General features: G+C 36.1%; 1 protein-coding gene across 7 annotated transcripts in view; it reads right to left on the reverse strand.

The window, feature by feature from the left end:
- Tbc1d5 (TBC1 domain family member 5) overlaps window positions 1-25,960 on the reverse strand; it is a 518,011-nt gene that overhangs the window by 248,175 nt on the left and 243,876 nt on the right. For all 7 annotated transcript variants that reach the window (XM_031348347.1, XM_031348346.1, XM_031348344.1 and 4 more), the window contains one exon: window positions 17,328-17,397. In XM_031348347.1, the coding sequence (XP_031204207.1) occupies window positions 17,328-17,397 (70 nt within the window). The remainder of the gene's footprint in view (window positions 1-17,327; window positions 17,398-25,960) is intronic.

Consider the following 25,960-nt stretch of genomic DNA (forward strand, 5'->3'; position numbering starts at 1 on the left):
ATAGGGTTTTTTGGTTCTCTGGAGTCTAGCTTCTTGAGTTCTTTGTATATATTGGATATTAGCCCTCTATCAGATATAAGATTGATAAAGATGTTTTACCAATCTGTTGGTTGCCATTTTGTCTATTGACAGTGTCCTTTGCCTTACAGAAGCTTTGCAGTTTTATGAGGTCCCATTTGTCGATTCTTGAACTTAGAGCATAAGCCATTTGTATTCTGTTCAGGAAATTTTCCTCTGTGCCCATGTGATTGAGGCTCTTCCCCACTTTCTTTTCTATTAGTTTCAGTGTATCTGGTTTGATGGGAAGGTCCCTGATCCACTTGGACTTGAGCTTTGTACAAGGAGATAGGAATGGTTCAATTTGCATTCTTCTACATGCTAACCACCAGTTGACCCAGCAATATTTGTTGAAAGTGCTGTCTTTTTTCCACTGGATGGCTTTAGCTCCTTTGTCAAAGATCAAGTGACCATAGGTGTGTGGGTTCATTTCTGGGTCTTCAATTCTATTCCACTGATCTACCTGCCTTTCACTGTACCAATACCATGCAGTTTTTTTAATCACTATTGCTCTGTAGTACAGCTTAAGGTCAGGCATGTTGATTCCACCAGAAGTTCTTTTATTGTTGAGAATAGTTTTTGCTATCCTAGGTTTTCTGTTACTCCAAATGAATTAGCAAATTGTTCTTTCTAACTCTATGAAGAATTGAGTTGGAATTTTGATGGGGATTGCATTGAATCTGTAGGTTGCAGGATGGTCATTTTTACTATATTAATCCTGCCAATCCACGAGCATGGGAGATCTTCCCATCTTCTGAGATCTTCTTCGATTTCTTTGTTCAGAGACTTGAAGTTCTTAAACAGATCTTTCACTTGCTTAGTTAGAGTCACACCAAGGTATTTTATATTATTTGTGACAATTGTGAAGGGTGTTGTTTCCCTAATTTCTTTCTCAGCCTGTTTATTCTTTGTTTAGAGGAAGGCCACTGATCTGTTTGAGTTTATTTTATATCCAGCTACTTTGCTGAAGTTGTTTACCAGGTTTAGGAATTCTCTGGTGGAATTTTGGGATCACTTAAGTATACTATCATATCATATGCAAATTGTGATAATTTGACTACTTAGCTATTAAATACAATGAATTTATGAAATTCTTAGGGAAATGGATGTATCTGGAGAATATCATCCTAAATGAGGTAACCCAATCACAAGGAACACACATAGTATGCACTCACTGATAAGTGGATAGTAGTCCAGAAGCTCGGAACACCACAAACCACAAGAAACTCAAGAAGAAGGGAGACCAAACTATGGATACTTTGATCCTTCTTATAAGGAGGAACAAAATACCAATGGAAGGAGTTGCAGAGACAAAGTATGGAGCAGAGACTGAAGGAAGGACAATACAGAGACTGCCCCACCTGGGGATCCTTCCCATATTCAATCACCAAACCTAGACACTATTGTGGATGCCAACAAGTGCTGGCTGATAGAAACCTGGCATAGGCTGTCTCCTGAGAGGCTCTGCCAGTGTCTAATACAAAAGTGGAAGCTCACAGGCATCCATTGGACTGAGCACAGGGTCCCCAATGAAGGAGCTAGAAAAAGGACCCAAGGAGCTGAAGGGTTTGCAGCCCCATGGGAGGAACAACAATATGAACTAACTAGTACCCTCAGAGGTCCCAGGGACTTAAACACCAACCAAAGAGTACACATGGTGGGATTAATGGCTCCAGCTGCATATGTAGCAGAGGATAGCCTAGTTGGTCATCAATGGAAGGAGAGGCCCTTAGTCCTGTGAAGGTTCTATGCCACAGTGTAGGGGAATGCCAGGGCCAGGAAGAGGGATTGGGTGATTTGATGAGCAGGGGGAGAGGGAGGGAATAGGGCTTTTTTTTTCAGAGTGGAAACCATGAAGGGGGATAACATTTGAAATGTAAATAAAGAAAATATCTAATAAAAAAAGAACTTGAAATTACCCAAATCCTTCTCAAAAAGATTACTGTGATTGAATAAAACTGGCCAAGTCTATAGTAAGTGAGCAATTGTTCCTCAAAAAACTAAACCAAAACCAATAAACAAAAAAAGTTTTGATGTTCAGCAATTGATGACTTTCCTTTAATAATAATTAGTTCCATAGTTATCCTCCTGCAATAGCGTGTTTTTCTTGATTTTTATTTTTGACATGGAAATCATTTTGTTTGTTTTATCAGAGTATCTCACTGTGTAGCCCTGGCCAGCTTGAATCAGACAAGCCTTAAATTAACAGAGCCACTTGCCTCTACCTCATGAGAAGATGTGTGTCACAACACCTAATCTATGAAACTACTCTGCATACAGAATACATGAATACAGAGAGTGATTAAAATGTATCTATTTTCAATTATATATTTTAATGTATTTTCAAATATTTATAAACAATTGATATAAAAGTTTTTAAATTTTTCACGTTTCAAAATATGTATTTTTCATACATATTTCAGTCATACTATTTCCCCTTCTTCAGTTCCTTGACTATACACCTTCTCTTCCAACCCCATTTCATATTCTTTCTCTTTTAAGTCAAAGCCTAAACAAAAACCAAAGTCCTAAAGTGTGTGTACAGACACAGTCACACACACAGATCACACATACCCACAGATCACACACATAGATCTCACACACACACACACACACACACACACACACACACACACAGAGCACACGAAGAGAAGAAAACAAACAGTAAAAACATGAAGTCATTTTTGTGTTGGTCAGCTACTATAAAGCCTGAGGCTTGTCCAGGGGTGTGGTTAATACACCAAGCATCACTCCATTAAAGAAAACTCATTTTCCTTCTCAGATAGGCATTCACTGCGAATGACTTCTTGTCTGAATGTATACAGGTCTTACACATGCTGTTGGAGTTTCTAATTGGTACCTTCTAAATCTATTGTTTAATAATTTTGTAACTGAAGTGGTGCATAATTATATGCTACATTTAGAAAAGTTTAATCAGTGATCTAAATTATTGTAAACTACAGGATATATCCATATTCTACAGACAGAGTGTTTCATTTGTATGATTACTTCTACCTGAGTTTCTGATATCTGGAAGTGAACAGTGTCCCTCAGGAATGATATAAAATCTCACATAGCATATAACACAGTGAAAAAGAGGTGGGGAACCAAAACTCAAACAACCATGGGGAGGGGAAAGAATATACAGACTACCAAAAGTATGATATTGGAAATCTCTATCAATTGGACATGCAGTTATTTTGGCATCTAACGAGATAGGAACTGCTCAGTGGGGAAGAAAAGGGTTATATCACTGCAAGAAGTGGGAAAAAAAAAGAATATGGGAAAGAAAGTGAAGGAGGATTCTCTGGCTTCTGGGACATGCAGGCAGAAAGTAATGTGGCTGGAGATCTCCGAGATTTCCATGTAGCTGACGTGGAAATCCTTGTGGTCAATAGAAAGTGACTGAATTGAAGGTAAGGAGGAAGACAACCTATTAGCAGGATTGAATGTTTGTGCAATTTTATACTTCTAATGTATAAGATGAAAATTAAAACCGTCATATCATTTGTCATCATATTTTAAAGGCAAATACAAAGGGAAAAGAGAAAATTTTAAATGTTTCTAGTTTATATAAAAATATAATGAGGAATCCTAGCAGCTAAAGGAGTATATCATAATTCCAGTATTGTATGTTAATAGCATTTAAAGGAATGATTTTGAAAATACTATTCAAACAGAACAGAAACCATCTAACTCAGAATCAACAGAAATATGGCAAGTATAAATTAAGTATGTCAGCATCAGACTGTAAAGTGTGGCACCAGACGTGGCAAGCCGCAACACTAGGACTGCAGGTGCCAAGATCAAGCAGACAAGCACTCATGTTATCTGTAATTACCTCATTTTTAGCTTAAATCACAGGTAATGAGGGAACTCCGAGTCTCTAAAAGGCAATTAGTAACTCTACGGGCTTCTTGCTTCCTGTATCAGGAATTTTTCAGAAGTTACTCTTACTTCAAGCCTTTCTCCCCCTCTGTAATGAAACATCAGAATATATCATTCATTCATTCATACATACATACATACATACATACATACACATACACATATATACACATAAAATGGAATGGACAACTACCCACACGCTTAAAGTAATCTCTTTAAACATCGAGGTGAACTGTAGGTGAACTTATGCAGTGAGTGCCACTGAGGCAGAGGTGAGGGCTAGTGTATACATGGACACATGCTAGAATGTGTCGAAAAGTGCTGATTCAGGTTTGGAATAAAGAAATGCTGGAAATCTCCAGCTTAATTTTATGTTCTATAGAACATAAAGGAGTGAGTTAAATTATAGTTAAAGACTTATAGCCATAATATACTTAAAAAGATAAAATATGTATCATATTCTTTATGGAATCCTAAATACAAGGTCATATTAACATTGGTAAACTCATTTAATAATACTTTTAGAAGAAGAATCAAGAAGAGTTGTATTAGAAGCTTCCTAACTTTACAAAAGATGTATTATATACATGTTTTAGTAATAATGGGTCAAATTTTAAAATATGATTAATGAAATCCAAACATGGAGGCTCTTCTCTGAGCAATATTAAAATATTTAAAAATGAGAGTGAGGAAGGGAAAGAAAGAAAATGAAAAGAGGGAGGGAAGACTAATTGGTGTACCATACACTATATAAGAAATACAGAATAGCTGCAATATTAGAAGTAAACTATTTTTCCATGAATTTTGACATGGATGCTTGTTTAGCAAAATCCAATGTCCCATTTAAAAGCCAACTCTAGGTCTTAAGATGTTTCCCGGGAGTAGGATGGTTACTAGGTTAACACATAGTAGCAATGAATAGATGACTGAGGTGCCTGTTGTAACTTTAATTTTTCAATCGCCTATTTTTAATGATAGTTCTTAAATGCTTTAACCTCCATTGTAACCCACTGTCTACCAGAGGTAGTGGGAAAAAAAGGATACAGGGGAAGTGGACCTGGTTAGAAAGGTTCTTTGGAGCAACTCCTGTCTATGCTGTCTGGAAATTGGCAGTTCAGTTCACAGGTTAGCATCAGCAGCTCCATCCACTCAAAAATAAGAATAAGCAGTGGTGGCACTGCGTAGCCAGAAGAAGTTCTAGGCTGTGTTTCTCTCAGGGAAGCAAAGATGGGGTAAAGTTTCAAGACCCACAAGCATTGCACAGCTAGCTCTATCAGCAAGCCAAGCTCAGCTTCTCTCGCTATCTGTTGGGTCCTATTCATGCCCTTCAAACATCACGTGTCCACCATGCGTCTTGCCTTAGCACATGCATCTGTCTCAGCCGACATTACTCTGTCAATCAGCCTGCAGGAGCTGCAAGAATCCCAGGCACACCACCAGAAGTATTTTTGTGCATTTCTTTCTATGGACTCCCTACAAATGCAGCTCAACTACACAATGTAAGGCAGACTAATACATGTGTGTTGACAGCAAAGACTCCTTTATCACATGTCCTATCATGTGCTTGCTTTAGCAGAACATGCCTTCACCTGTGTCTGTTTCAGCTAAATGTTCCTTTACATTTGCCACAGCAAAACACCATCCAACCCCCTTTCCAAAGAACTCTTAAGTTTCCAGTTCAGTTTGTATTTAAGAGAACTACAGTGAGGAGGAGTGGTACATGTCTTTACTCCCTACACTCAGTTGGCAGTGACAGGTGGGTCTCCATGAGGTCAAGGCCAACCTGGTTGAGAGAGGGTTCCGGGACAGCCAAGACTACACGAGAGAGACACATTGTGTGGTGGTTTATATAAGAATGGCCCTCATAGACTCATAGATTTGAATGCTTAGCCAAGGAGTGATGGTGGTCCTATTTGAAAGAACTAGGAGGTGTAGCCCTATTGAAGGAAATATGTCATTGGTGGTGGGCTTTAACATCATGTGGGACCAAGCCAGGCTGAGTGGCTTTCTTTTCTAGATGTCTACAGATCTGGATGTAAACCTCTTAGCTACTTCTCCAATAATATGCCAGCCTGTATGTAACCATGCTCCTCACCATGATAATGGACTTTTAACCTTCTAAATTGTAAGCAATCCCCAATTGTAAGAGTTGTCATGGTTAAGGTGTCATTTAACAGCAATAGAACACAGACTACAATATACTCCATAAGATGAAGAGGAGGAAGAGAAGGAGAATGAGAAGAGGAGGTAGAGGAGAAGGAGGAGATAGCAACTACCATCTACTTGAAAACTTCCAGGTGAACACTATCTAAAAGAATCTGTCAGGTAAAAGATATGCTCTGTATTTCATTTCCACCATGACAATAATTACATATATCAACCAAGCAGCTAAAATCTGATTAGTACAACGGAAGAACTACATATTTTAAGTTAAATAGCATCATGTAGCTCATGGTTCTTGTATTAAGCTAAGAGTGTTTTGAGGATGCCACTCATACAGACATTCAGTTTTAAAAGCATACACTATTAAGGCTCAAGGGATATCAAGACATTAACACACATGACACAAACTCACACAACACACCAGAAGAAAGAAAACAACCATCAAAACCTAAATAATACACGTGGTCAAACTGCTGTGTAAGTGATGCTACAACATGGTATATGTACTCATCCTAAATGAAAACTGCAACTGCTTAGAAGTGAGACAGGGGTGTGCTCTTTTGCTCCTTGGTCTACACTGTGTCACCTGTCCCAGAATTCTGCCACCACCACCTTCCTTCCTCTTTCACACACAGTAATATTAGGAGAGAAAAATCTCCAGTTGACTCTACTGTTCATTAGCACTAAAAAGATCTGTGCCATAAGCCCAAACAAAACAAAATAAAGCAACAAATTTAAAGAGATCCAAGAAAATAAATTTTAAAATAAACGTAATGGTTCATGTGATAAAATAAACTTTATTATGAAGTAAATGATGCATTTAAATTAGTTTGCATTAGTGTTCTTTGGAAAACAATTTCATATGGTTTGTGAAAACCAAAATATCTCTTGGTGAAGGACAGTGAGGATCTTGCTTACTTAGAAACGGAGTATCCTGGATATGGTATCACACTAGAAACACATCACGCTTTGGAATTTTTTAACTTCAGAAGAATGGTACATGCTTTGCCATGTGGGCAACCTAATGGACAATTTTTGGACATACTTGGTATTCAAACAAAGTTAAAATTTTGGAACACATGTTGAGGATTTTCAGAAAAGAAATGTGCAAATAGTATACTTACAAAGAAATATTTCACCGGGCGGTGGTGGCACACGCCTTTAATCCCAGCACTTGGGAGGCAGAGGCAGGCGGATTTCTGAGTTCGAGGCCAGTCTGGTCTATAGAGTGAGTTCCAGGACAGCCAGGGCTACACAGAGAAAACCTGTCTAAAAAAAAGAAAGAGAGAAAGAAAGAAAGAAAGAAAGAAAGAAAGAAAGAAAGAAAGAAAGAAAGAAAGAAACAAAGAAAGAAACAAAGAAACAAAGAAAGAAAGGAAGAAATATCACAATTCGTTTTGGTTTGTTTCTGAGACAAGGTCTCAGTCTAAGTAACCGCAGCAACCGCAGCTGTCCTTAAACTCACTATGTAGACCAGCTTGTCCCTTGAACTCACAGAGATCCTCCTGCCTCTGTCTTCCGATTCTTGAAATTATAAAGATGTGTGCCGCTATGCATGGCATGAAATTACACATTCTCAAAGACACACATAAATAGAGTGATATCCAAGGTGTCTGGCGTGGTAAAATGTAAATAACAGAAATGACTTCCTCCCTCAACAGAAAAATGCTGATATTAACCAAATATTCCAAAGGTCCAAGTGTAATTTTTGTCTGGATGTTGTATGTACTGGAAAAACAAAGTTTTTTGTCTCTGCATTAATTAACAATTTGTTCACATAGTTATCCATTCCACTTTCTAAATTAATTTTCCTTAGCATGACTATAAACGGGTTTTAATCTTCATAGCTATGCAGTTATGCTAGCATGAACATAAATGTTTTTAGCTGTGATCTTCATAGGTGTTATGTCAGTATGAACATGGTTATGTCAGCATGAACATAAGTGGTCTGAGCCGTGATCTTCATAGGTGTGCACTGTTATTCAGTATGAACATGGTTATGTCAGCATGAACATAAGTGGTCTGAGCTGTGATCTTCATAGGTGTGCACTGTTATTCAGTATGAACATGGTTACGTCAGCATGAACATAAGTGCTCTGAGCCGTGATCTTCAATGGTAGCACTGGTATGCTTTGTTGTTGTTCACTTCCAATTGCTCAATTCTATTTTCAGTGGGTTTCCCTTATGTATATTTTTAAAAAATTATTTATTTGTATTTTATGAGTGTTGCCTATATGGACATCTGTGAACCACATGGTACATAGTGCTTGGGGGCTAGAGGAAACTGGGTGCCCAGGAACTGGAACTGGAGTGGCTGGTGAGACCTGAACCAGGCCCTCTGCAAGAGCAGCAAGTACCCTTAAACACGGAACCATTTCTTCAGGCTTTCTCATAACTGTTTCTCTCAGGCAGCAGCCACCAGCTCCCATAGGGCATACATGATAGTCCTTTAGTCCCTTCCTTGCAGTTTCATTGCCCATGGTTTTCAGATATCCCAGCCTACTGACATTCTGAAAGTGTTAAATGAAAACTCCCCAAATAAACAGCTCATAAATATTATGCCCTATAATAATTAGTCATCCAATCTCACACTATTTTGTCCCATCCAATACAAATGTTAGTCATTGCTCTGTCCTGGACATCTAAATTAGATATGGTACACATCCACTAGACAGTAATTAGTTGTCTCTATGATCAGATTGTTTTGGGATCTTGATGCTTTTCATTCAAGGACCCCTCTTTTTACTTAATAATCGACTACACAGTTCAAGAGTACTGAAGCTAGAAATTTAGTTGCAAAAAGTAGCTAAATTAGAAAACAAAAGCTTTTGGCTTGGTATATGATATGTTTTGGATGATCTAGGTAGCAATCACTACTTTGGTATGCTGTTAGAAATGCCATCCGTAGGTGTAGTAGCAGAAAAAGTAGAATTCCTTCTGTAAGTCCCCTCAGCAGCTAGCTGGCACTGAAAATGGAGAGATCACTGTGTTGATCATCTAACAGATGCTCACCATCCCTTAAAGCTCTGAATAGAAACACAATCTTGTTCAGCCTATTCAGATGGAGAAGACTGGAGTACCATGGGGTTCTTGGGGAGCAGACCTGTGGACTGAACAAAACCCAAGTAACAGAATTCTGAAGTTCTAACATAGTAGATACTCCTGGTCAACAGACTTTACATTTCCAAAGATTTATAATTCTATCTTAAATTCTAATTTTAGGTATTTATTTTCTAAAATTACACCTCAAGTAAATTACTGATCAAACAGCTAGCTGATTTTTTAACATCATACATGTAAACATTAAACCATGCACATGTATCAACAGCGACTTGTAGGGCTAACAGCATATGTATCAGTTGTGAATTCAAATCAAACCAATCATGTATCTAAGGGAAGGGACTCTCAGTATAGGGGGACACAATGTAGCTTACCCTCTGGTTTCAAATTAATGCTGGTCTTTTCAAAATTAAACACTTACATAGGTTTACATGAGGGGACTTACAACTAACTGTAGAAATAAACAAACCTAAAGTCTGCCTCTTGATAATAAAATAGGCCTGAAGGAATTCATGAAAAAAAAGAAAATTAAAAACTGTCACACACAAATTCAAATTAGTGTGAGCTATTAACATATGGCTACAAATAAATCAATTAAAAATTTAAAAAGTAGAACATATTTTTAAAGCCACAAATGATCAATAATTAGTTCAGAGAGAAAACAGATTATAGATAGGCACAGATAGAGTTCGGCTGCACTAACATAAAATAAAAATATCTTGATTAGCAGAGGAAGCAGAATTATAAGGTAGAGTCCAATATGGTCTGCATAGTGATATCCATGCTGGTCAGAGCTACAAAAGGAAGATACTGTCTCAAAAGACACAACAAAACAACACAAAGGCAAGCAATCACCACCACAACAATAGAATGCCCTGGCTGAGAGCTAATTGCTGGGTGGAAGGTACAGGCAGGACTTCCGGGTCCCAGAGAGAAACCAGATGCAGGGAAACAGGGAAGGGGCATTTTCTGCTAGGCCTCTGAAAAAGTAGCACATGTAAGATCTGGGGCAGGTAGGACCTGTAGCCTCCATTGTGGGCTGGAGCCAAGGATATTGGAGGGGCTAGGTGATGCAAGCCACTAAGTTTAGGGCAGGAGGAGAAAGGGAGATAATAATTGATGAAGTAATGCCTTCCTAGGCAGCAGATTCTGCGCCCAGCAACTGTGCTTAGCCAGCAAGGTCTAAAATATAAAGCGGTCTGTGTGTACTTTATCCGTGGAATCTAGGGTCTTGGGTGTGGTCAAGTAATGTGACCTCTAGTAGAGCAAAGCCTGGAAGAGAGAGAGAGGCTGGGTTAGGGCTGGCAGCAGGTGGTCTCAGAGCCAAGCCAGAGCAAAGGCAATCAGAAAAGGAAGCATGGCTGGGGTTAATTGACATATACCCTGAGCTAAGCCAGCTGGGACATAAGGTAGCCGGAGGGGCTGATATGGGAGGGGCACAGCTCCTTGGGCTAAGTCAGGAGTAGGTATTTAAAACTACACTCAACAATAAGATTTAAAAAAAAAAATTCTTATTTCAACTATGGGTAACTGTGTGTAAATATGATTCTTAAAATACTAATATATTTTCATCTTAAAGATCAACTTTACCAAATGAAAGATGATTAAAACATACAGGAAATTTAAAAGAAGAAAGGAAAGCTGAAGTAGTAATAAAGTTACTTATGGATGGTAGGTGTCCTGGTTCCACACATTAAATTCATTGGTATGCTCCTTACACATGACACAGTTGCTGCTTAAAACTCAATTGTAAAAATGAAGTAATTAGAAACCAGAATTTGTTTACCATACTTAAACAAAAAAATAGTAAAGGGGATTAAGTGGTAATATTGGGTTTGATTAAGTGGTAATAGTTGATTTCCTAAGTCACCTATAAATTTTAAAGAACTGATATTGCTTAATTTAATTGTAGATTCACAATAAAATACATAGGAATCCTAAGAAAATCTTCATCTTCTATTTCCCATAGTGTAATTGCCTTAAGTACCCAGGACACCAAGGTCTGAGGAATGAAAAGTGACGGGAAGATGACGGGGAAAGATGGAGGATTTAGACTGACCTCTGATATATTTGGTATTCTAACAAGCCAATTGATCTTTTTTTAAAAAAATGATTTATTATTTTATTAACTTTAGGTATCTGAGTGTTTTATCTGCATGTACAACTGCATGCCAGAAGATGGGATCACACCTCATTACAGATGGTTGTGAGCCACCATGTGGTGGCTGGGAATTGAACTGAGGACCTCTATAAGAGCAGCCAGTGCTCCTAACCACTGAGCCATCTCTCCAGTCCCTGTAAATTGATCTTAAAAGATTAATATACATCCTTAAAAGTAACAAGATGAGCAAAATAATATTCCTAGAGTGTTATTAGAGACAGATTTTTGAATTACAAGTATGTAAATGTTTGCCCCTTCCATGTTTGTCAGCCCACGCTTTGCTGTCATTCCACTGAGAGGCATGGCCCTCTAGCACTAAATTATCCAAGTTATTTATTATACATAGGATGCATAAACATCTTTGTGATAAAGTTTTGGCTTAATTTGGACACAGTGATTGGAAGAATGTTCACAAAAGACTTAACTTTAAGTGGAAAAGAACAAATCTGTAATTCCTTTTGCCTGAGTTATCTATAGAACACACCATACTGAGAATAATGAGCAACTCTGAAAATAGTGATAATGAAGACAACTAATATTGTTTTATTTATTGTTTTCAATAAGAGATGAAGTAAGATACAAGAAGGTAGAAAGTGCCCTTTATAGTAGCTTCGATAATGCTCATTAGGAATATACTATACACTGGTTTTGAGGACAAATTAAAAACACAACTAAATGTCTTTTTTATTCACAATAATTGACAATATTACTAATAATTTAAGCACCATAATGTAGCCAGGCATGGTTGTACAAATCTATAAACTTTGATAACCAGAAAGCAACTCCAGGTGGGAGTAGTGTCGGGGTATAGTTACAAAGACAGATCTTTTCTGAAGAGGGCAGCAGGAAAAAGGAAGAAAATGAGGAGGTACAGGCCTGAGTGTGTCTTCATGAACCTTAACCAACAAGCCACCTCTCTGACCCTGTGAAGAACCTATTAGCCCTTCTCAAAGGCACACAGTATTTCATAGTTTTCTTCTCATCCAAGTAACTTTCATCAATTTAATTTTTTTTTTCTCGAGATAGGGTTTCTCCGTGTAGCCCTGGCTGTCCTGGAACTCACTCTGTAGACCAGGCTGGCCTCGAGCTCAGAAATCTGCCTGCCTCTGCCTCCCAGGTGCTGGGATTAAAGGCATGCACCACCATTTAACTTTTTAAAATCAGGATTTCTAACTAAATCATTTCTATCTTCTGTTTGGTGACTATAACTTGTGACTGGATATCAACTGGTTTTGAAAATTGTGTCTACTAAAGTCTGCAACACTGTACTTGAAAATTACTAGGGGGCTGGAGAGATGGCTCGGTGGTTAAAGAGCACTGACTGCTCTTCCAGAGGTCCTGAGTTCAACTCCCAGCAACCACATGGTGGCTCACAACCATCTGTAATGGGATCTCATGGCCTCTTCTGGTGTGTCCAAACAAATAAATAAATCTTTAAAAAAAAATTACTAAGAAACTATTCACTTGTCAAAATCCAGAAAAAATACCAGTAGTACACTTTCCTGAATGTCATAGCTTAAGAAACTACATTCATAAATGGGGCCAGTTATAACTAAATAGGAAAAATAATAAATTTGATGATACACACAAACTATGGAAAATGAAAATCAAAGATAATGTACATGATTATTTTAAAACATATCACAATGACATAACATTCCATCCTATGCCACTTATAAATCATAAGATGATGAATGAAATTATGCAATATTTTCAGTTTTTAAGCAAATACTAACTGTTTTGAGTTCTCTTTAAACAAATTGGCTAGTAAGCCAAATTTACCATAGATTTCTGGCTAAGTAAACCCAACCTACGCCTTACAGATAACTGAGGATAATTTTCTATACTGGAATTATATCTTGAAAGTCTAAACAAAGCCCTACATTAACTAAACAAAATATATGGATATACATGAGATCCTTTGAACTTTTGTAGATAGCCATCATTTTATTTCTTAAAAGGGATATTTAGAAATGGGAGGAGAGGTCCTTGGTCCTGTGATGGTTCTATGCCCCAGTGTAGGGGAATGCCAGGAGGGCCAGGAAATGGGAGAGGGTGGGTTGGTTAGCAGTGGGAGGCGAGAGGGAACAGGGGTGTTTTACGGAGGGGAACAGAGAAAGGAGATATCATTTGAAATGTAGATAAAGAAAATATCTAATAAAGATGTTTAGAGACATAGTAATAGTTTTTAAATGTTCACTTTCTATTTATTTCATAGGTCACTTATATTATCTAATAAGATAATTAAAATCATGCAAGCAGCTGGTACTACAGCTAAACAGATTAATTTAATAGACTGAATTCCTATGTGCTGGCGATGGGCTTACTTCTTTTGTCAAGGAGAAGGTCAGCTTCCCTTGAGAAGAGGTGTTGAGTGGAGACCGAATATCTCTTTTACAATGTGACCTCCTGCTACATAGCCTGTTAGGCATCTTCTCAGAACTTGGAGAAATTATCTTATCCCATATTCTGCAAGATTCTCTTTTATTGGTTATAGAAGAAATAAAGAAAGATGAATATCTGACAGAGGATATTAACATTGGTCTTTAAAAAGTATAAAATATGATCTATAAAATCAATAATATCTTCTCAGTTTTTAAAAATTTCCCATATTAAATGGTTAGGAGATATATAATCAAATTCTAACTAAAATTTCTAAAATAAGACATTGCATAATAATCTTACTTGAATTTTACGAACTAATTGTAACTATAATCTATTTGAATTATCAAAGGAAGACTACATAAAGATACAAATGCCAAGTAAAACCTGGCGATTTTGTAAAGCATCTACGTAAGCATTAGGCACAAAGCCTATACTTAGTGCCCCCGGAGTTTTAAATTTCAAAACTTACTTACTCTACTTCCAGATATTAATTTGTGATATTAACAGTATTAGTTGCACAGAGGTAATGGGAAACACTCTGTTTCAGAGACTGAGCTGCAAGATTCCTTTTAAACTGGGAATGATAGATTTAAAAGCCTTTCATCCTAGTACTAGGGAGACACAGGTGGTTCACTGAGTGTTCAAGATCAGCCTGGTCCACACAGAGAGTTGAAACACATCCGGGACAACAAAGAAAGAGCCAGCCTCACACAAGACAACAAAAAAAATAGAAGTTATGTTCCATTATACAATCAATACCTAAAGTTTGATGATGACAGAACTGACAGTAACACTGTTGGAACATAAGAGTAATTAATATTCAGCCCTGACCACTTGACACTTCTCATGTCAAGTCCATTCCCCACACTTCAAAGTGTGCACGCAGAAGAACTGCTCATTGTAATCAAGGCATTTGCAGTCATTATTTCAGTCAATATACAGTATTTAGATACTTTTTTTAAAGTAGCAAGCTCCACAAACTAGGAATTCTTAAAACTTGGCAATTTAATTTTACAATAAAACAGTAACAAAAAGGGAGGTTGGAATCCTGCTGTGACAAGTCTGGAATTTCAGTTCCATGAGAGCCTGCAGCAGGAGCATCACAAAGTTCGAGACCAGCTGAGGTAACACATTAGGACCTTGTCTCCAACAAAAAGTAAAACGTGTGCAGGAGATGGAGCTTAGCTTAGTGTGCTGTCTGGGGTGTGCAAGCTTTGAGTACGAAAGACAAACACTCCCGAGATTACAGTGCCCAGTGCAAGACTGACGATAGAAAGGGGGCAGAGCCCACTGATGAAATGAGGCAGGGACAGCAGCAGCTGACAGTGCTGATCATAAGGAATTGCCTTCATGCTGCCATCGTCTACAAGCTTTCATTCATATTCTTTCTCTCAGTCCTTTAAATACTCGTGGGAGAGAGACGTGTTAAACAGTGCGTAGCCATTCTACAGCTGTACTTATCTTAGGAAGCAGCATGAGAATGCTTGTGCTAGATTCAAAGGATCAATTGTCTTAACTATACAGATTTATAGTCAAGTATGGTAGTACATGCCTTTAACACCAGCACTATGGAGTTGTAGGTTGGTAGATTTCTGTGAGTTCAGGGCCAGCCTGGTCTACATAGTAGTGCACACCAGCCAAGTCTCTCAAAAACAAACACACACACAATATAATAAGAACAAAAAGATATCTGAGCAGTTTAGACAAGGCAAACTTGTAAAAATACATATAGATTCGTCTGGTAAACTATTTCACGTTAGTTTAAATGAGCTATAATGATAACAAAAAAATTCACATTTTCAAAAGTAAATTTTAATTCAGATTCTGCTACTCCTTTAGTGCAATTCTGCAAGAATTTCTGGTTTTAGTCAGTAAAAATAAATATGAACATATACCCTAGAGCTGTGTTTCAATGAATTCTACATTTAACCTAATGTCAAATTCAAAAATAAGTTAATTATATTATAAGAGCTATTGCCTACAGGGTAAAAAGAAATACCTAATTTCACACCTTAAATATAATAATACTACTTAATAGCAGCATTGCCTTGCCAACTATCAAAAACCTACTTTCATAAACTATACCAGTTGATCTTTTTACCTTGTGCTTTTAAATTATAAAAGTGAATGTCTTAAGATTATAACAATGATGGACATTAATTAAAGATATTTAGTTAACAAAAGTACTCACTATGCAATAAGTTGTAACAATAGTTCTTTTTCAAAACAAAATTAACATTCAATGAAATATTTTAAACTCTGAACAATTCAGGGACAGCATAAACTATAAAACAACTCTATATTTAAATTAAAATATTTTTTTATCATGAGTTAAAATATGAATGTAATTGTAACATTTATTAATAAAATATATACAGATAAGGAGGAAATGCCTTACTTTTCTTTGCAATATCTTTTTTCCATTTGTTTCCTCATTTCAAATTGTACTTTAAAAAATTCTATCATAACTAGAGATTTTACATGTATGAATATTCCTCATTTCTATGCTAAGGGTAGCATATAGTTTTCTTTTATACTCAACTTTCTTATTTATTTTGATCAGCAATGGCATGCCCAATTGACAATTTTATCTATTATTTAGTATGCCATATTTCAAGCATAATTTCACACATTATACTTTAAGACTAAAAGGAGGATGTGGAGAATGCAGCATATAAATGTAAGATGAGTATAATAAAAACACAGTGGCAATATACAAGCTTCAAAGCTGTGACAGCATTCCTCTACAACACTGTGGGCACAGAAGTCTTTTGTACTATCAGTGACAACTGACCAGTGGATAACTTATACAAACCACAACTATGAAATGAGAAGGTCAAATGCAAACAGATTGTAATACAGTACTATTTACGACATTCCTACCAGTGCCTCCAATATACAAGACCCTTGCTAACAGCGTGCCTGTAACCTGAAGAAATAAATGACACACTTCCAATGAGTTAAATGAAGTAGGTCTATAAATAAATACATTAAAAGATCACTGAGTAAATTTGGTATCTTTCTATGGAAGCTCACTCAGTATGCAAATGTATTGTCAAGTGTACAGTGTGTAAGCATGTTTCAAAGCACTGGGACACATCATTAGAACTAAATAATTACTTATCAAAATAATGTATATCATTATGATTAAATACTCTTTTCATTTATCTACTGGCCACTTATAATGCTTAAATACACTATTACTGAAATTGCAAGGGGTATCCTACAAGGAAAATCAGAACTTAAATATTTTGGTTCCATTATACAAATTTTCAAATGTTTCTGGAAATAATCTTTCTTTTTCTTTGGTTTTCATGTAATAAGGTAGAAAATTAATAAACATTTACTTAACCAAAATCTAAGTTTGTGTAAAATTAGCAAGACAAAAAGATAAAATATGCATGTAAGAACTTAAAATACTATGTTTCTGTTGTTTCTTAACCTTGCAGGCTGTCGTGTAGCACAAATTCCTTTATATACTGGATATTCTAAAGGCATGGTTTTTAGTTCCTACCATTCTATGGCTAGAAGTCTATAGAAGTATGTGTCCAATATGGTATTTTGTAAACATAACTTATAACAAAAACTGTGAATGTATGTAATTTTCACTTACATATATGAATTAAATGTCCTTTCAGAGTCTAAGGTAGAATTTGCTCCTCTTCCATTTTGACATGAATCTCCTAGAGACAAAAATAGAAACATTGAAATAGCAGACATTGCAAAACTGAGTATTTCCATTAAAAAGCACTGTGTGACAGCTCTATGTAGTATCACAGTAAAGAATTTTAAAACAATAGATATATATCCTGCCCTTTCCTATCTTCCCAATTATGTTTGTACTCAGAGCTTTTAGGTTAAAAACTCATGTGTAGATCAAAATACAAACCAATACAAAGCTTTTAATTTTGGTAGGAGACTGACAAAGTCTACTAACAGGCATAATAAAGTATTATAACTTTTGTTAAATTTCATACATGGATCACAAAAACATGGGAAATTATAAACCATTTAATCAAATGCTGATATTTATGTAAAAGGCACTCTTTTGTTAAGGAGTAGGTCTCCTTTCTAAGCAGCAGTCTAGTTAAAGGGGTAGAAGTAGAGAACAAAGCTGAAAGCTGTGCCACTATCCAGCAGTCTCAAAAGCAGACAGCAAAGGGAAACACACAAGGGAGATGGGGAGACTTTTAAGGAAGCTTCCAGTACACCTTAACATTTCTTCCAAAACATGTTTTTAACATGTTTGATATTATATTTGAATGGTGAAAAACTAAACAATACAAAGCCTAGAGAGAAATTTCAACAAAAGACATGTGTTTTCTATAATAAAAATGTTTGTACATAAAAACAAGAATATTTGTGAAATCATATTTAGAATATATATATGTATGTATGTATGTACATATCTGAATCAATATTAAAGAAGAAATTAAAATTTTAAACTATTTTAAAAGTTAGCAAGACCCCAGTTAAAAACATCTTATACTTAGAAATTTGGTAGTTTACTTCATTAAAAACATATTTTAAAATACTGTGGTCATGAAGCAGTACATGATTAAATATATTACTTCTTCTTCAAATCAAATTAGGACCAGAATATAACTAGGTTTTATAGTTCTAGTCCCTACAATGTAACTTTCAACATCATATCACATTTAACAACTTAATAATTTAGTGATATATCAGTTTTCCTAAGATTAGAACAGTAGACCTGGTTATATCAAATAGCAACTGTAAAGATTTCAGTTTAAAAATGAGATTTAAATTTTTGTAGGCAATACTAAGGTACTCTGATTCCATAATTATGCCACTCATTAAATGGCTCATGAAAAGGGAGATGAAATTTCTGTGGCAGCCTTGTGTTGTTTCACATGAGACTGCTAATTATTCCTAAGATCTGAATATCTCTGACCAGTACATTCAAATGTTAAGGATGATACTTACTTAACTTGCTGAACATTTTAATACGACACTTTTTCAAAGTATCTTGCCAAGGTGATTCTGATTACTTGATTTAAACATAAAACATATTTCAACATCCAAAAAGGATGACAAACACACACACTTCTAGAAACAGGAAGACCAGCTAACACCACAGATAACCAAATGGCAAGAGGCAAGTGCAAGAATATAAGCAGCAGAAACCATGGCTACTTGGCATCATCAGAACCCAGTTCTCACACCACAGCAAGCCCTGGATACCACAACACACCAGAAAAGCAAGACTCTGATGTAAAATCACACCTCATGATGATGATAAAGGACTTTCAGAAGGACATAAGCAATTCCCTTAAAGAAATACAGCAGAAGACAGGTAAACAGGTAGAAGTCTTTAAAAAGGAAAAACAAAATCATTGAAGAATAACAGAAAAACACAACAGGTGAAGGAATTGAACAAAACCATCCAGGATCTAAAAATGGAAATAGAAACAATAAGGAAACCACAAAGGGAGACAACCTAGGAAAGAAATCAGGAGCCATAGATGCAAGCATCACCAACAGAATACAAGAGATAGAAGAGAATCTCAGGGTCAGAAGACACCATAGAAAACATGGACACAACAGTCAAAGAAAATGCAAAAACCAAAAAGCTCCTAACCCAAAACATCCAGGAAATCCAGGATGTAATGAGAAGACCAAACCTAAGGATAATAGGTATAGAAGAGAGTGAAGACTCCCAATGTAATGGGAGTAAATATCTTCAACAAGATTATAGAAGAAAACTTCCCTAACCTAAAAAAAGAGATGCCCATGAACATACAAGAAGCCTACAGAACTGCAAACAGACTGGACCAGAAAAGAAATTCCTCCTGTCACATAATAATCAAAACACCAAATGCACTAAACAAAGAATATTAAAAGCGGTAAGGTAAAAAGGTCAAGTAACATATAAAGGCAGACCTATCAGAATTACACCAGACTTTTCACCAGAGACTATGAAAGCTAGAAGATCCTGGGCAGATGTCATACAGACCCTACAAGAACACAAATGCCAGCCTCGGCTACTATACCCAGCAAAACTCTCAATTACCATAGATGGAGAAAACAAGATATTCCATGACAAAACAAAATTTACACAATATCTCTCCACAAATCCAGCCCTACAAAGGATAATAGATGGAAAACTCTAACACAAGGAGGAAGACTACATCCTAAAAAAAACAAGAAAGTAATCTTCCAACAAAACTAAAAGAAGAGAGTCACATGAACAGAATTCCAACTGTAACAACAAAAAAAAAAAAGAGAAAGCAACAATTACTTTTCCTTAATATCTCTTTTTCTTTTTCTTTTTCTTTTTTTTTTTTTTTTTTTTTTTTGAGACAGGGTTTCTCTGTATAGCCCTGGCTATCCTGGAACTCACTCTGTAGACCAGGCTGGCCTCGAACTCAGAAATCCATCTGTCTCTGCCTCCCAAGTGCTAGGATTAAAGGCGTGCGGCACCACCGCCCGGCCCTTAATATCTCTTAACATCAATGGACCCAATTCCCCAATAAAAAGACATAGACTAACAGACTGGATACATAAACAAAACCCAGCATTTTGCTGCATACAAGAAATACAAATAAGTAACAAAGACAAGTACTACCTCAAAATATAGGCCTAGAAAACAATTTTTCAAGCAAATGGTGTCATGAAACAAACCAGAGTAGTCATGCTAATACTGAATAAAACTGACCTTCAACCAAAAGTTATCAAAAAAGATAAGGAAGGACACTTTACACTCAACAAAGGAAAAATCAACCAAGATGAACTCTCAATTCTGAACATCTATGCTCCAAATGCAAGGGCACCAACATTCATAAAAGAAACTTTACTAAAGCTCAAAGCACACATTGCACCTCACACAATAATAGTGAGAGACTTCAACACCCCAGTGTCATCAATGGATACATCATGGAAACAGAAACTGAACAGAGACACAGTGAAACAAACAGAAGTTAGGAACTAAATGGATTTAACATATATCTATAGAACATTTCATCCTAAAGCAAAAGAATATACCTTCTTCTCAGGACCTCATGGTACCTTATCCAAATTTGACCATACAATTGGTCACAAAAGAGGCCTTAACAGATATAAGAAGACTGAAATAATCCCATGTATCCTATCAGATCACCATAGACTATGGCTGGTCTTCCATAACAACAAAAACAACAGAAAGCCCACATATACATGGAAGCTGAAAAATGCTCTACTCAATGATAACTTGGTTAAGAAAGAAATAAAGAAAGACTTTTTACATGCTCCACTATCTTCATAGCAGCTTTATTTATAATAGTAAGAATCTGGAAATAACCCGGATGCCCCTCAACAAAGGAATGGATACAGAAAATGTAGTACATTTACACAAGGATGTACTACTCAACTATTAAAAACGATGACTTCACGAAATTTGCAGGCAAATTGATGGATCTAGAAAATATCCCGTGTGATGTAACCCAATAACAAAAGAATACACATGGTATGCACTCACTGATGGATTTAAAAAAAAGGATGACAAATTATTTTTTTTTAAAAAAAGGTAAGTGTTTATGATTATTATAGTTGTGTATAAGCTAACTCTTTGACAAGGATAAGATTACGCATAGAACATCTTATTTCTCTTAAAATTAATAGCATTATCATAATCTGAAATGATAAAAGAAATAGTCTCTCAGTCATTAAACATAATTTTCCTGTATTTGATGCTCGACAACAGCTTGCAGACCCTTCATGTGTGTCATTGCACAACCAGTACACAAGCATTATTGTGATACACTGAGAGTCAGATTCTTCCTCATCCTAAAAACTAAAGATTGCAATTATTGAAATAAAAATCACATACATAATTCTTGTTCATTTCAGCTGGATTTTATAAAAATGAATATTTAAAAAAATCATTCAAATAAGAAAAGTTATGGGGCTTTTATTTGCTTCGTTTTTCGGCTTCTTTTTGAGTGTCTCACTGTGGAGCTCGGCTGGCCTAGAACTGGCCATGCAGAGGGGGCTACTTCTTCTGGTAGGTTTAATCACAACACCATGTCTAGCTTTTTTCTCGACAGCCATATTTTATTATAAGATGTTGCAAACATTTTGTATATTTTCTATAGTTTGTAGTTGTCACCTGAGAAAATGCCACATTAAGTGTAATTTCCAAGGTGCAAAATATTTTAATAAGGAAACAAAAAGCAGATTTTCCTTCTCAAAAACATACCTCATAAGGAATGAAATTGTTTTCCTAGTGATATCTGTGAAAATATCAGAATTTGTTACACAGGGAAAAGTCAATAAAGTTTTGAAGTGGGAAAAACAGCTTTGTCCTTTCAAACTTACAGTTGAAATTATTTATAGTAAATGATTATGACAACATATATTCCTTGCAGTAACACATTCTCAATTTTAATATAGATGTTTTAAATTCTTATTTTGGAGTAAACAACTTTTGAAAAGTTTACACACATACACACACACACACACACACAGATGCACACGCGTGTACCAGCATTTGTAATTCTAAAAGTTGTACAGAAAATATGCTATGTCCTATAGGAATTTTTATTAATGTAAAACATTTGGAGGTGCTTACAACTTATAGCCAGGAGAAATCAGACACCAGAAACTCATCCTTCATTTAAACTGTGACATGCTAAAAGCATATCTATGGGATAAGAAAACACCAAATAAAAACTACAAGCAAATGTTACTCTATTACTAATGTTAATTTGCTTTTAAATGTAGTAAAGAAAGGAAGGACAATTCAGAGACTGCTCCACCTGGGAATCCTTCCCATATTCAATCATCAAATGTAGACACTATTGTGGATGCCAGCAAGTGCTGGCTGACAGGAGCCTGATATAGCTGTCTCCTGAGAGGCTATGACAGTACCCAACTAATACAGAAGTAGAGGTTCACAGCCATCCATTGGACTGAGTACAGGGTCCCCAACAAAGGAGCTAGAGAAAGGACCCAAGGAGCTGAAGGGTTTGCAGCCCCTTAAGAGGAACAACAATATGAACTAACTAGTACCCTCAGAGTTCCAAGTGACTAAAACACCAACCAAAGAGTACATACACATGGGGGGACTCATGGCCCCAGCAGCATGTGTATAGCAGAGGATGGCCAAGCCGGTCATCAATGGGAGGAGATGACCTTGGCCCTGTGAAGGTTCTATGCCCCAGTGTAGGGGAATGCCAGGGCCTGTAAGCAGGAGGGGGTGGGATGGTGAGCAGGGGAAGGGGGGAGGGAACAGGGGATTGTTTTAGTTTTTATTTTATTTTACTTTTTTTCTTATTTTATTTTCTCTTCCTTCCTTCCTTCCTTCCTTCCTTCCTTCCTTCCTTCCTTCCTTCCTTTCTTTCTTTCTTTCTTTCTTTCTTTCTTTCTTTCTCTCTTTCCTTCTGGAGGGGAACCTGGGAAAGGAGATATTGTAAATAAGAAAACATCTAATAAAAAATGTAGTAAAGAAAGCTTTAATTTTAAAAGGAAATAAGTGTAATGACAATATAATCTTGGAATGTACGTGCAGCGTTCCTCCAAATTAACAACAGAGGGTGCAAGAGAGTTTAATATGTCTTTTGCTGTCCTCATAATTTGGGAATCAAGATGTCAAACAACCAGCAATAAGTGAAGTAAGACTGTACAGACTGATATCCACTCAAAGACAGACAGAAACACACACACTCACATCCTGTATATGCGCACCCAAAGGCTTTATGTGTTAATATAACACAAATATTCCACTGTGTTTTAGGATACTAAATTTCCTTGTTTGAAAAGTGATTTAACAACATAAGACAATTTTTGGAATATAATTTTGATTTTAAAGTTATTTGAAAACCTAGTATACAAAAGGATATGGCTACTTTAACTTAGCTTATTTAATTTAAATATGTATATAAATTATACACAAATATACATTCTAGCATTCAGTGTTCTATGATAATTTACAACATATAATAGTTTATATCTTTAACAGCAACTCACCAATTCTTGTGGCTACAAATGGGTGAAATTTACATATTATTGGTTTTTTTTTTATTACTTGGTAAGCAACTTCGTAAAATGAGTAACACAAAATAGTTTGGCTCATCTATTGTCACTAAATGAAGCTATCACTACTGGAACTGAATTATATCTAGCTGTGTAGATGGCCAAAGGGGTCCCATGGAAATCCCCAAACAACTCAGGCTATCTCCAAGGGAATAGGTGGTTGCTCTGCACAAAGTGGCAGCGAGGCTACATTGCTGAAGATAACATAAGCACAAGGAGGTTCTCCTCATTGTACAAGGAGAAATTGATTTGGTGTGTCCACAGGGCACCTTCACCCCTACATTAGGTCTTGGTTGCAAGAAGGTACTCTGCACACTACCAGAGGACAGATGTAAATACCAACCCAGCCAGATTCTGATTACCAATGGAATCCTGCCTGGAAGAGAACATGGTGGCACAGAGAGTGAGAGACCTTGGAACACTCAGCCCTATGGGATGTCTCCATCAAATCTCTCCACTCAGGGCTCAGGAAATCCCTCAAGAAGAGAAGGTAGAAAAAGTCTAACAGCCAGAGGAGATGCAGGACACCAAGAAACAAGGCTCTCTAAATCAACATAATCAAAGCTCATCTCAACTCAGGTACTAGAGCCTGCAAGTATCTGTATCAGGTCCTGTGCATTCACATTATGGCTTCCAGTGTAGTGTTCCTATGTGATTCCTGAGTGTGTGAACAAGTGGGTCTCTAATTCTTATGTTCTCTCCTTGCGCTCTTTTCCCTGTTGGTTTTGAACAACTCCAATATAATCGTTTTTGTTGTTTTATTATCTTTCAATATCATCACAGAGAAGCCTGTCTTTCTTTTTGAGAGACTGAAAAGGATTAGGTCCAGAGGGGAGGTAGGGAGGAATGAGGAGGAGTAGAAGGAGGGAAACCATAGTCAGGGTATAGTATGTAAGAAACAAATCTATTTTCAATGAGGGGGTACATTAAAAAAACTAATGTGGCTCATTTGAAGAAAAAAATGTCCTCAATTTGTGTTAGCTTGTATGATTATACAAATCCCCAGAATTTTCAAGTAATAATTTCTAACATATATATATATATATAAGTTATATATATAAGTTATATATTATGACTTATATATATATAAGTTATTATGACAATAATCATATAACTATAACTTAAATTTCAAAATAGGATACATAGACTCAAGATCTCTTTCTGCTTTAACCACACTCATGTTGAGATAATGACATTTATTTGTTTGATCCATGAACTGTTGAAATCAAGCTAAGTGAAGATTTACAATAAGTTCTTTTAGGATTTTTTTATGCAGAAGCATCTATCTGCTTTGAGAAGAATCAAAACTTTTAAACTAGGTTAAACTAGATAGACAAAAGCTGCAGATAGGTGGAGTTATTCACAGGTGCCTTCAGCTCACATCTGAAAGTATCTCAGCTAACCCTGAACACTGAAAACACTGCACAGTCGGGAAGGCAGGCCTCCCAGAGAGGAGCTACTGACTTCTTAGGTGTGCACTAGTGTATGGGGGAGAGGCGTTGATTCAAACTAAGGTAAAAAACATGTGTTTTTTATTAACTTTAATATGTCAGAAAGCATCATTAAAAGTTATGGTTAAGTGTAGTCATGTGCTGAAACACAGTAGTTTAAAGCAAACTGTGAAGACAGTTTCATTTATCAATTTTAGAGCCACAGATTACTTCATCAATTTCCAAATTAAAATTAGTGTCAGCCTCCATAGACTGGAGACTTATGTGAAAATGTGAGAACTGACCACTATGTAAATATAAGAAATCCATGGATGAGTTTGAAATTTCCTTTTTTTATTGATTTTTTTATTGATTTAAGTTTTATTGCATTATGATGAGAAAAGATACATGATTTCAATTTATCTGAATTTGTTAACATTTAAAAACATATTAAGGAGGAAGTAAATAGAATTAAATTATATTCTTGTTTCCGTTTTGTACCCCAACTCCTCTTTATTATTTTGAATTTATCTAATAAATTATCTATCTATTTAAAGATTAAACAATGGTCTGATTAATTTATGTTAAAATTGTTGTTTTTAAATAATAAAAACACTTTTGGAAAGAAAATATTTTCTGGACAACCTCCTAAGTCAGATCAATTGGCTCTGAGAATCGAGGTTCTATATGCCATCAGGACACTAAGAAAAGGTTCATGAAATCTTCATGCTACCTTCAGTACCACATTTGCTCTATTGTTTGTTTTGGTTTTTTTTTTTTTTTT

The sequence above is a fragment of the Mastomys coucha genome, unplaced genomic scaffold (assembly GCF_008632895.1).
Source record: "Mastomys coucha isolate ucsf_1 unplaced genomic scaffold, UCSF_Mcou_1 pScaffold3, whole genome shotgun sequence".
Lineage (NCBI taxonomy): Eukaryota > Metazoa > Chordata > Mammalia > Rodentia > Muridae > Mastomys > Mastomys coucha.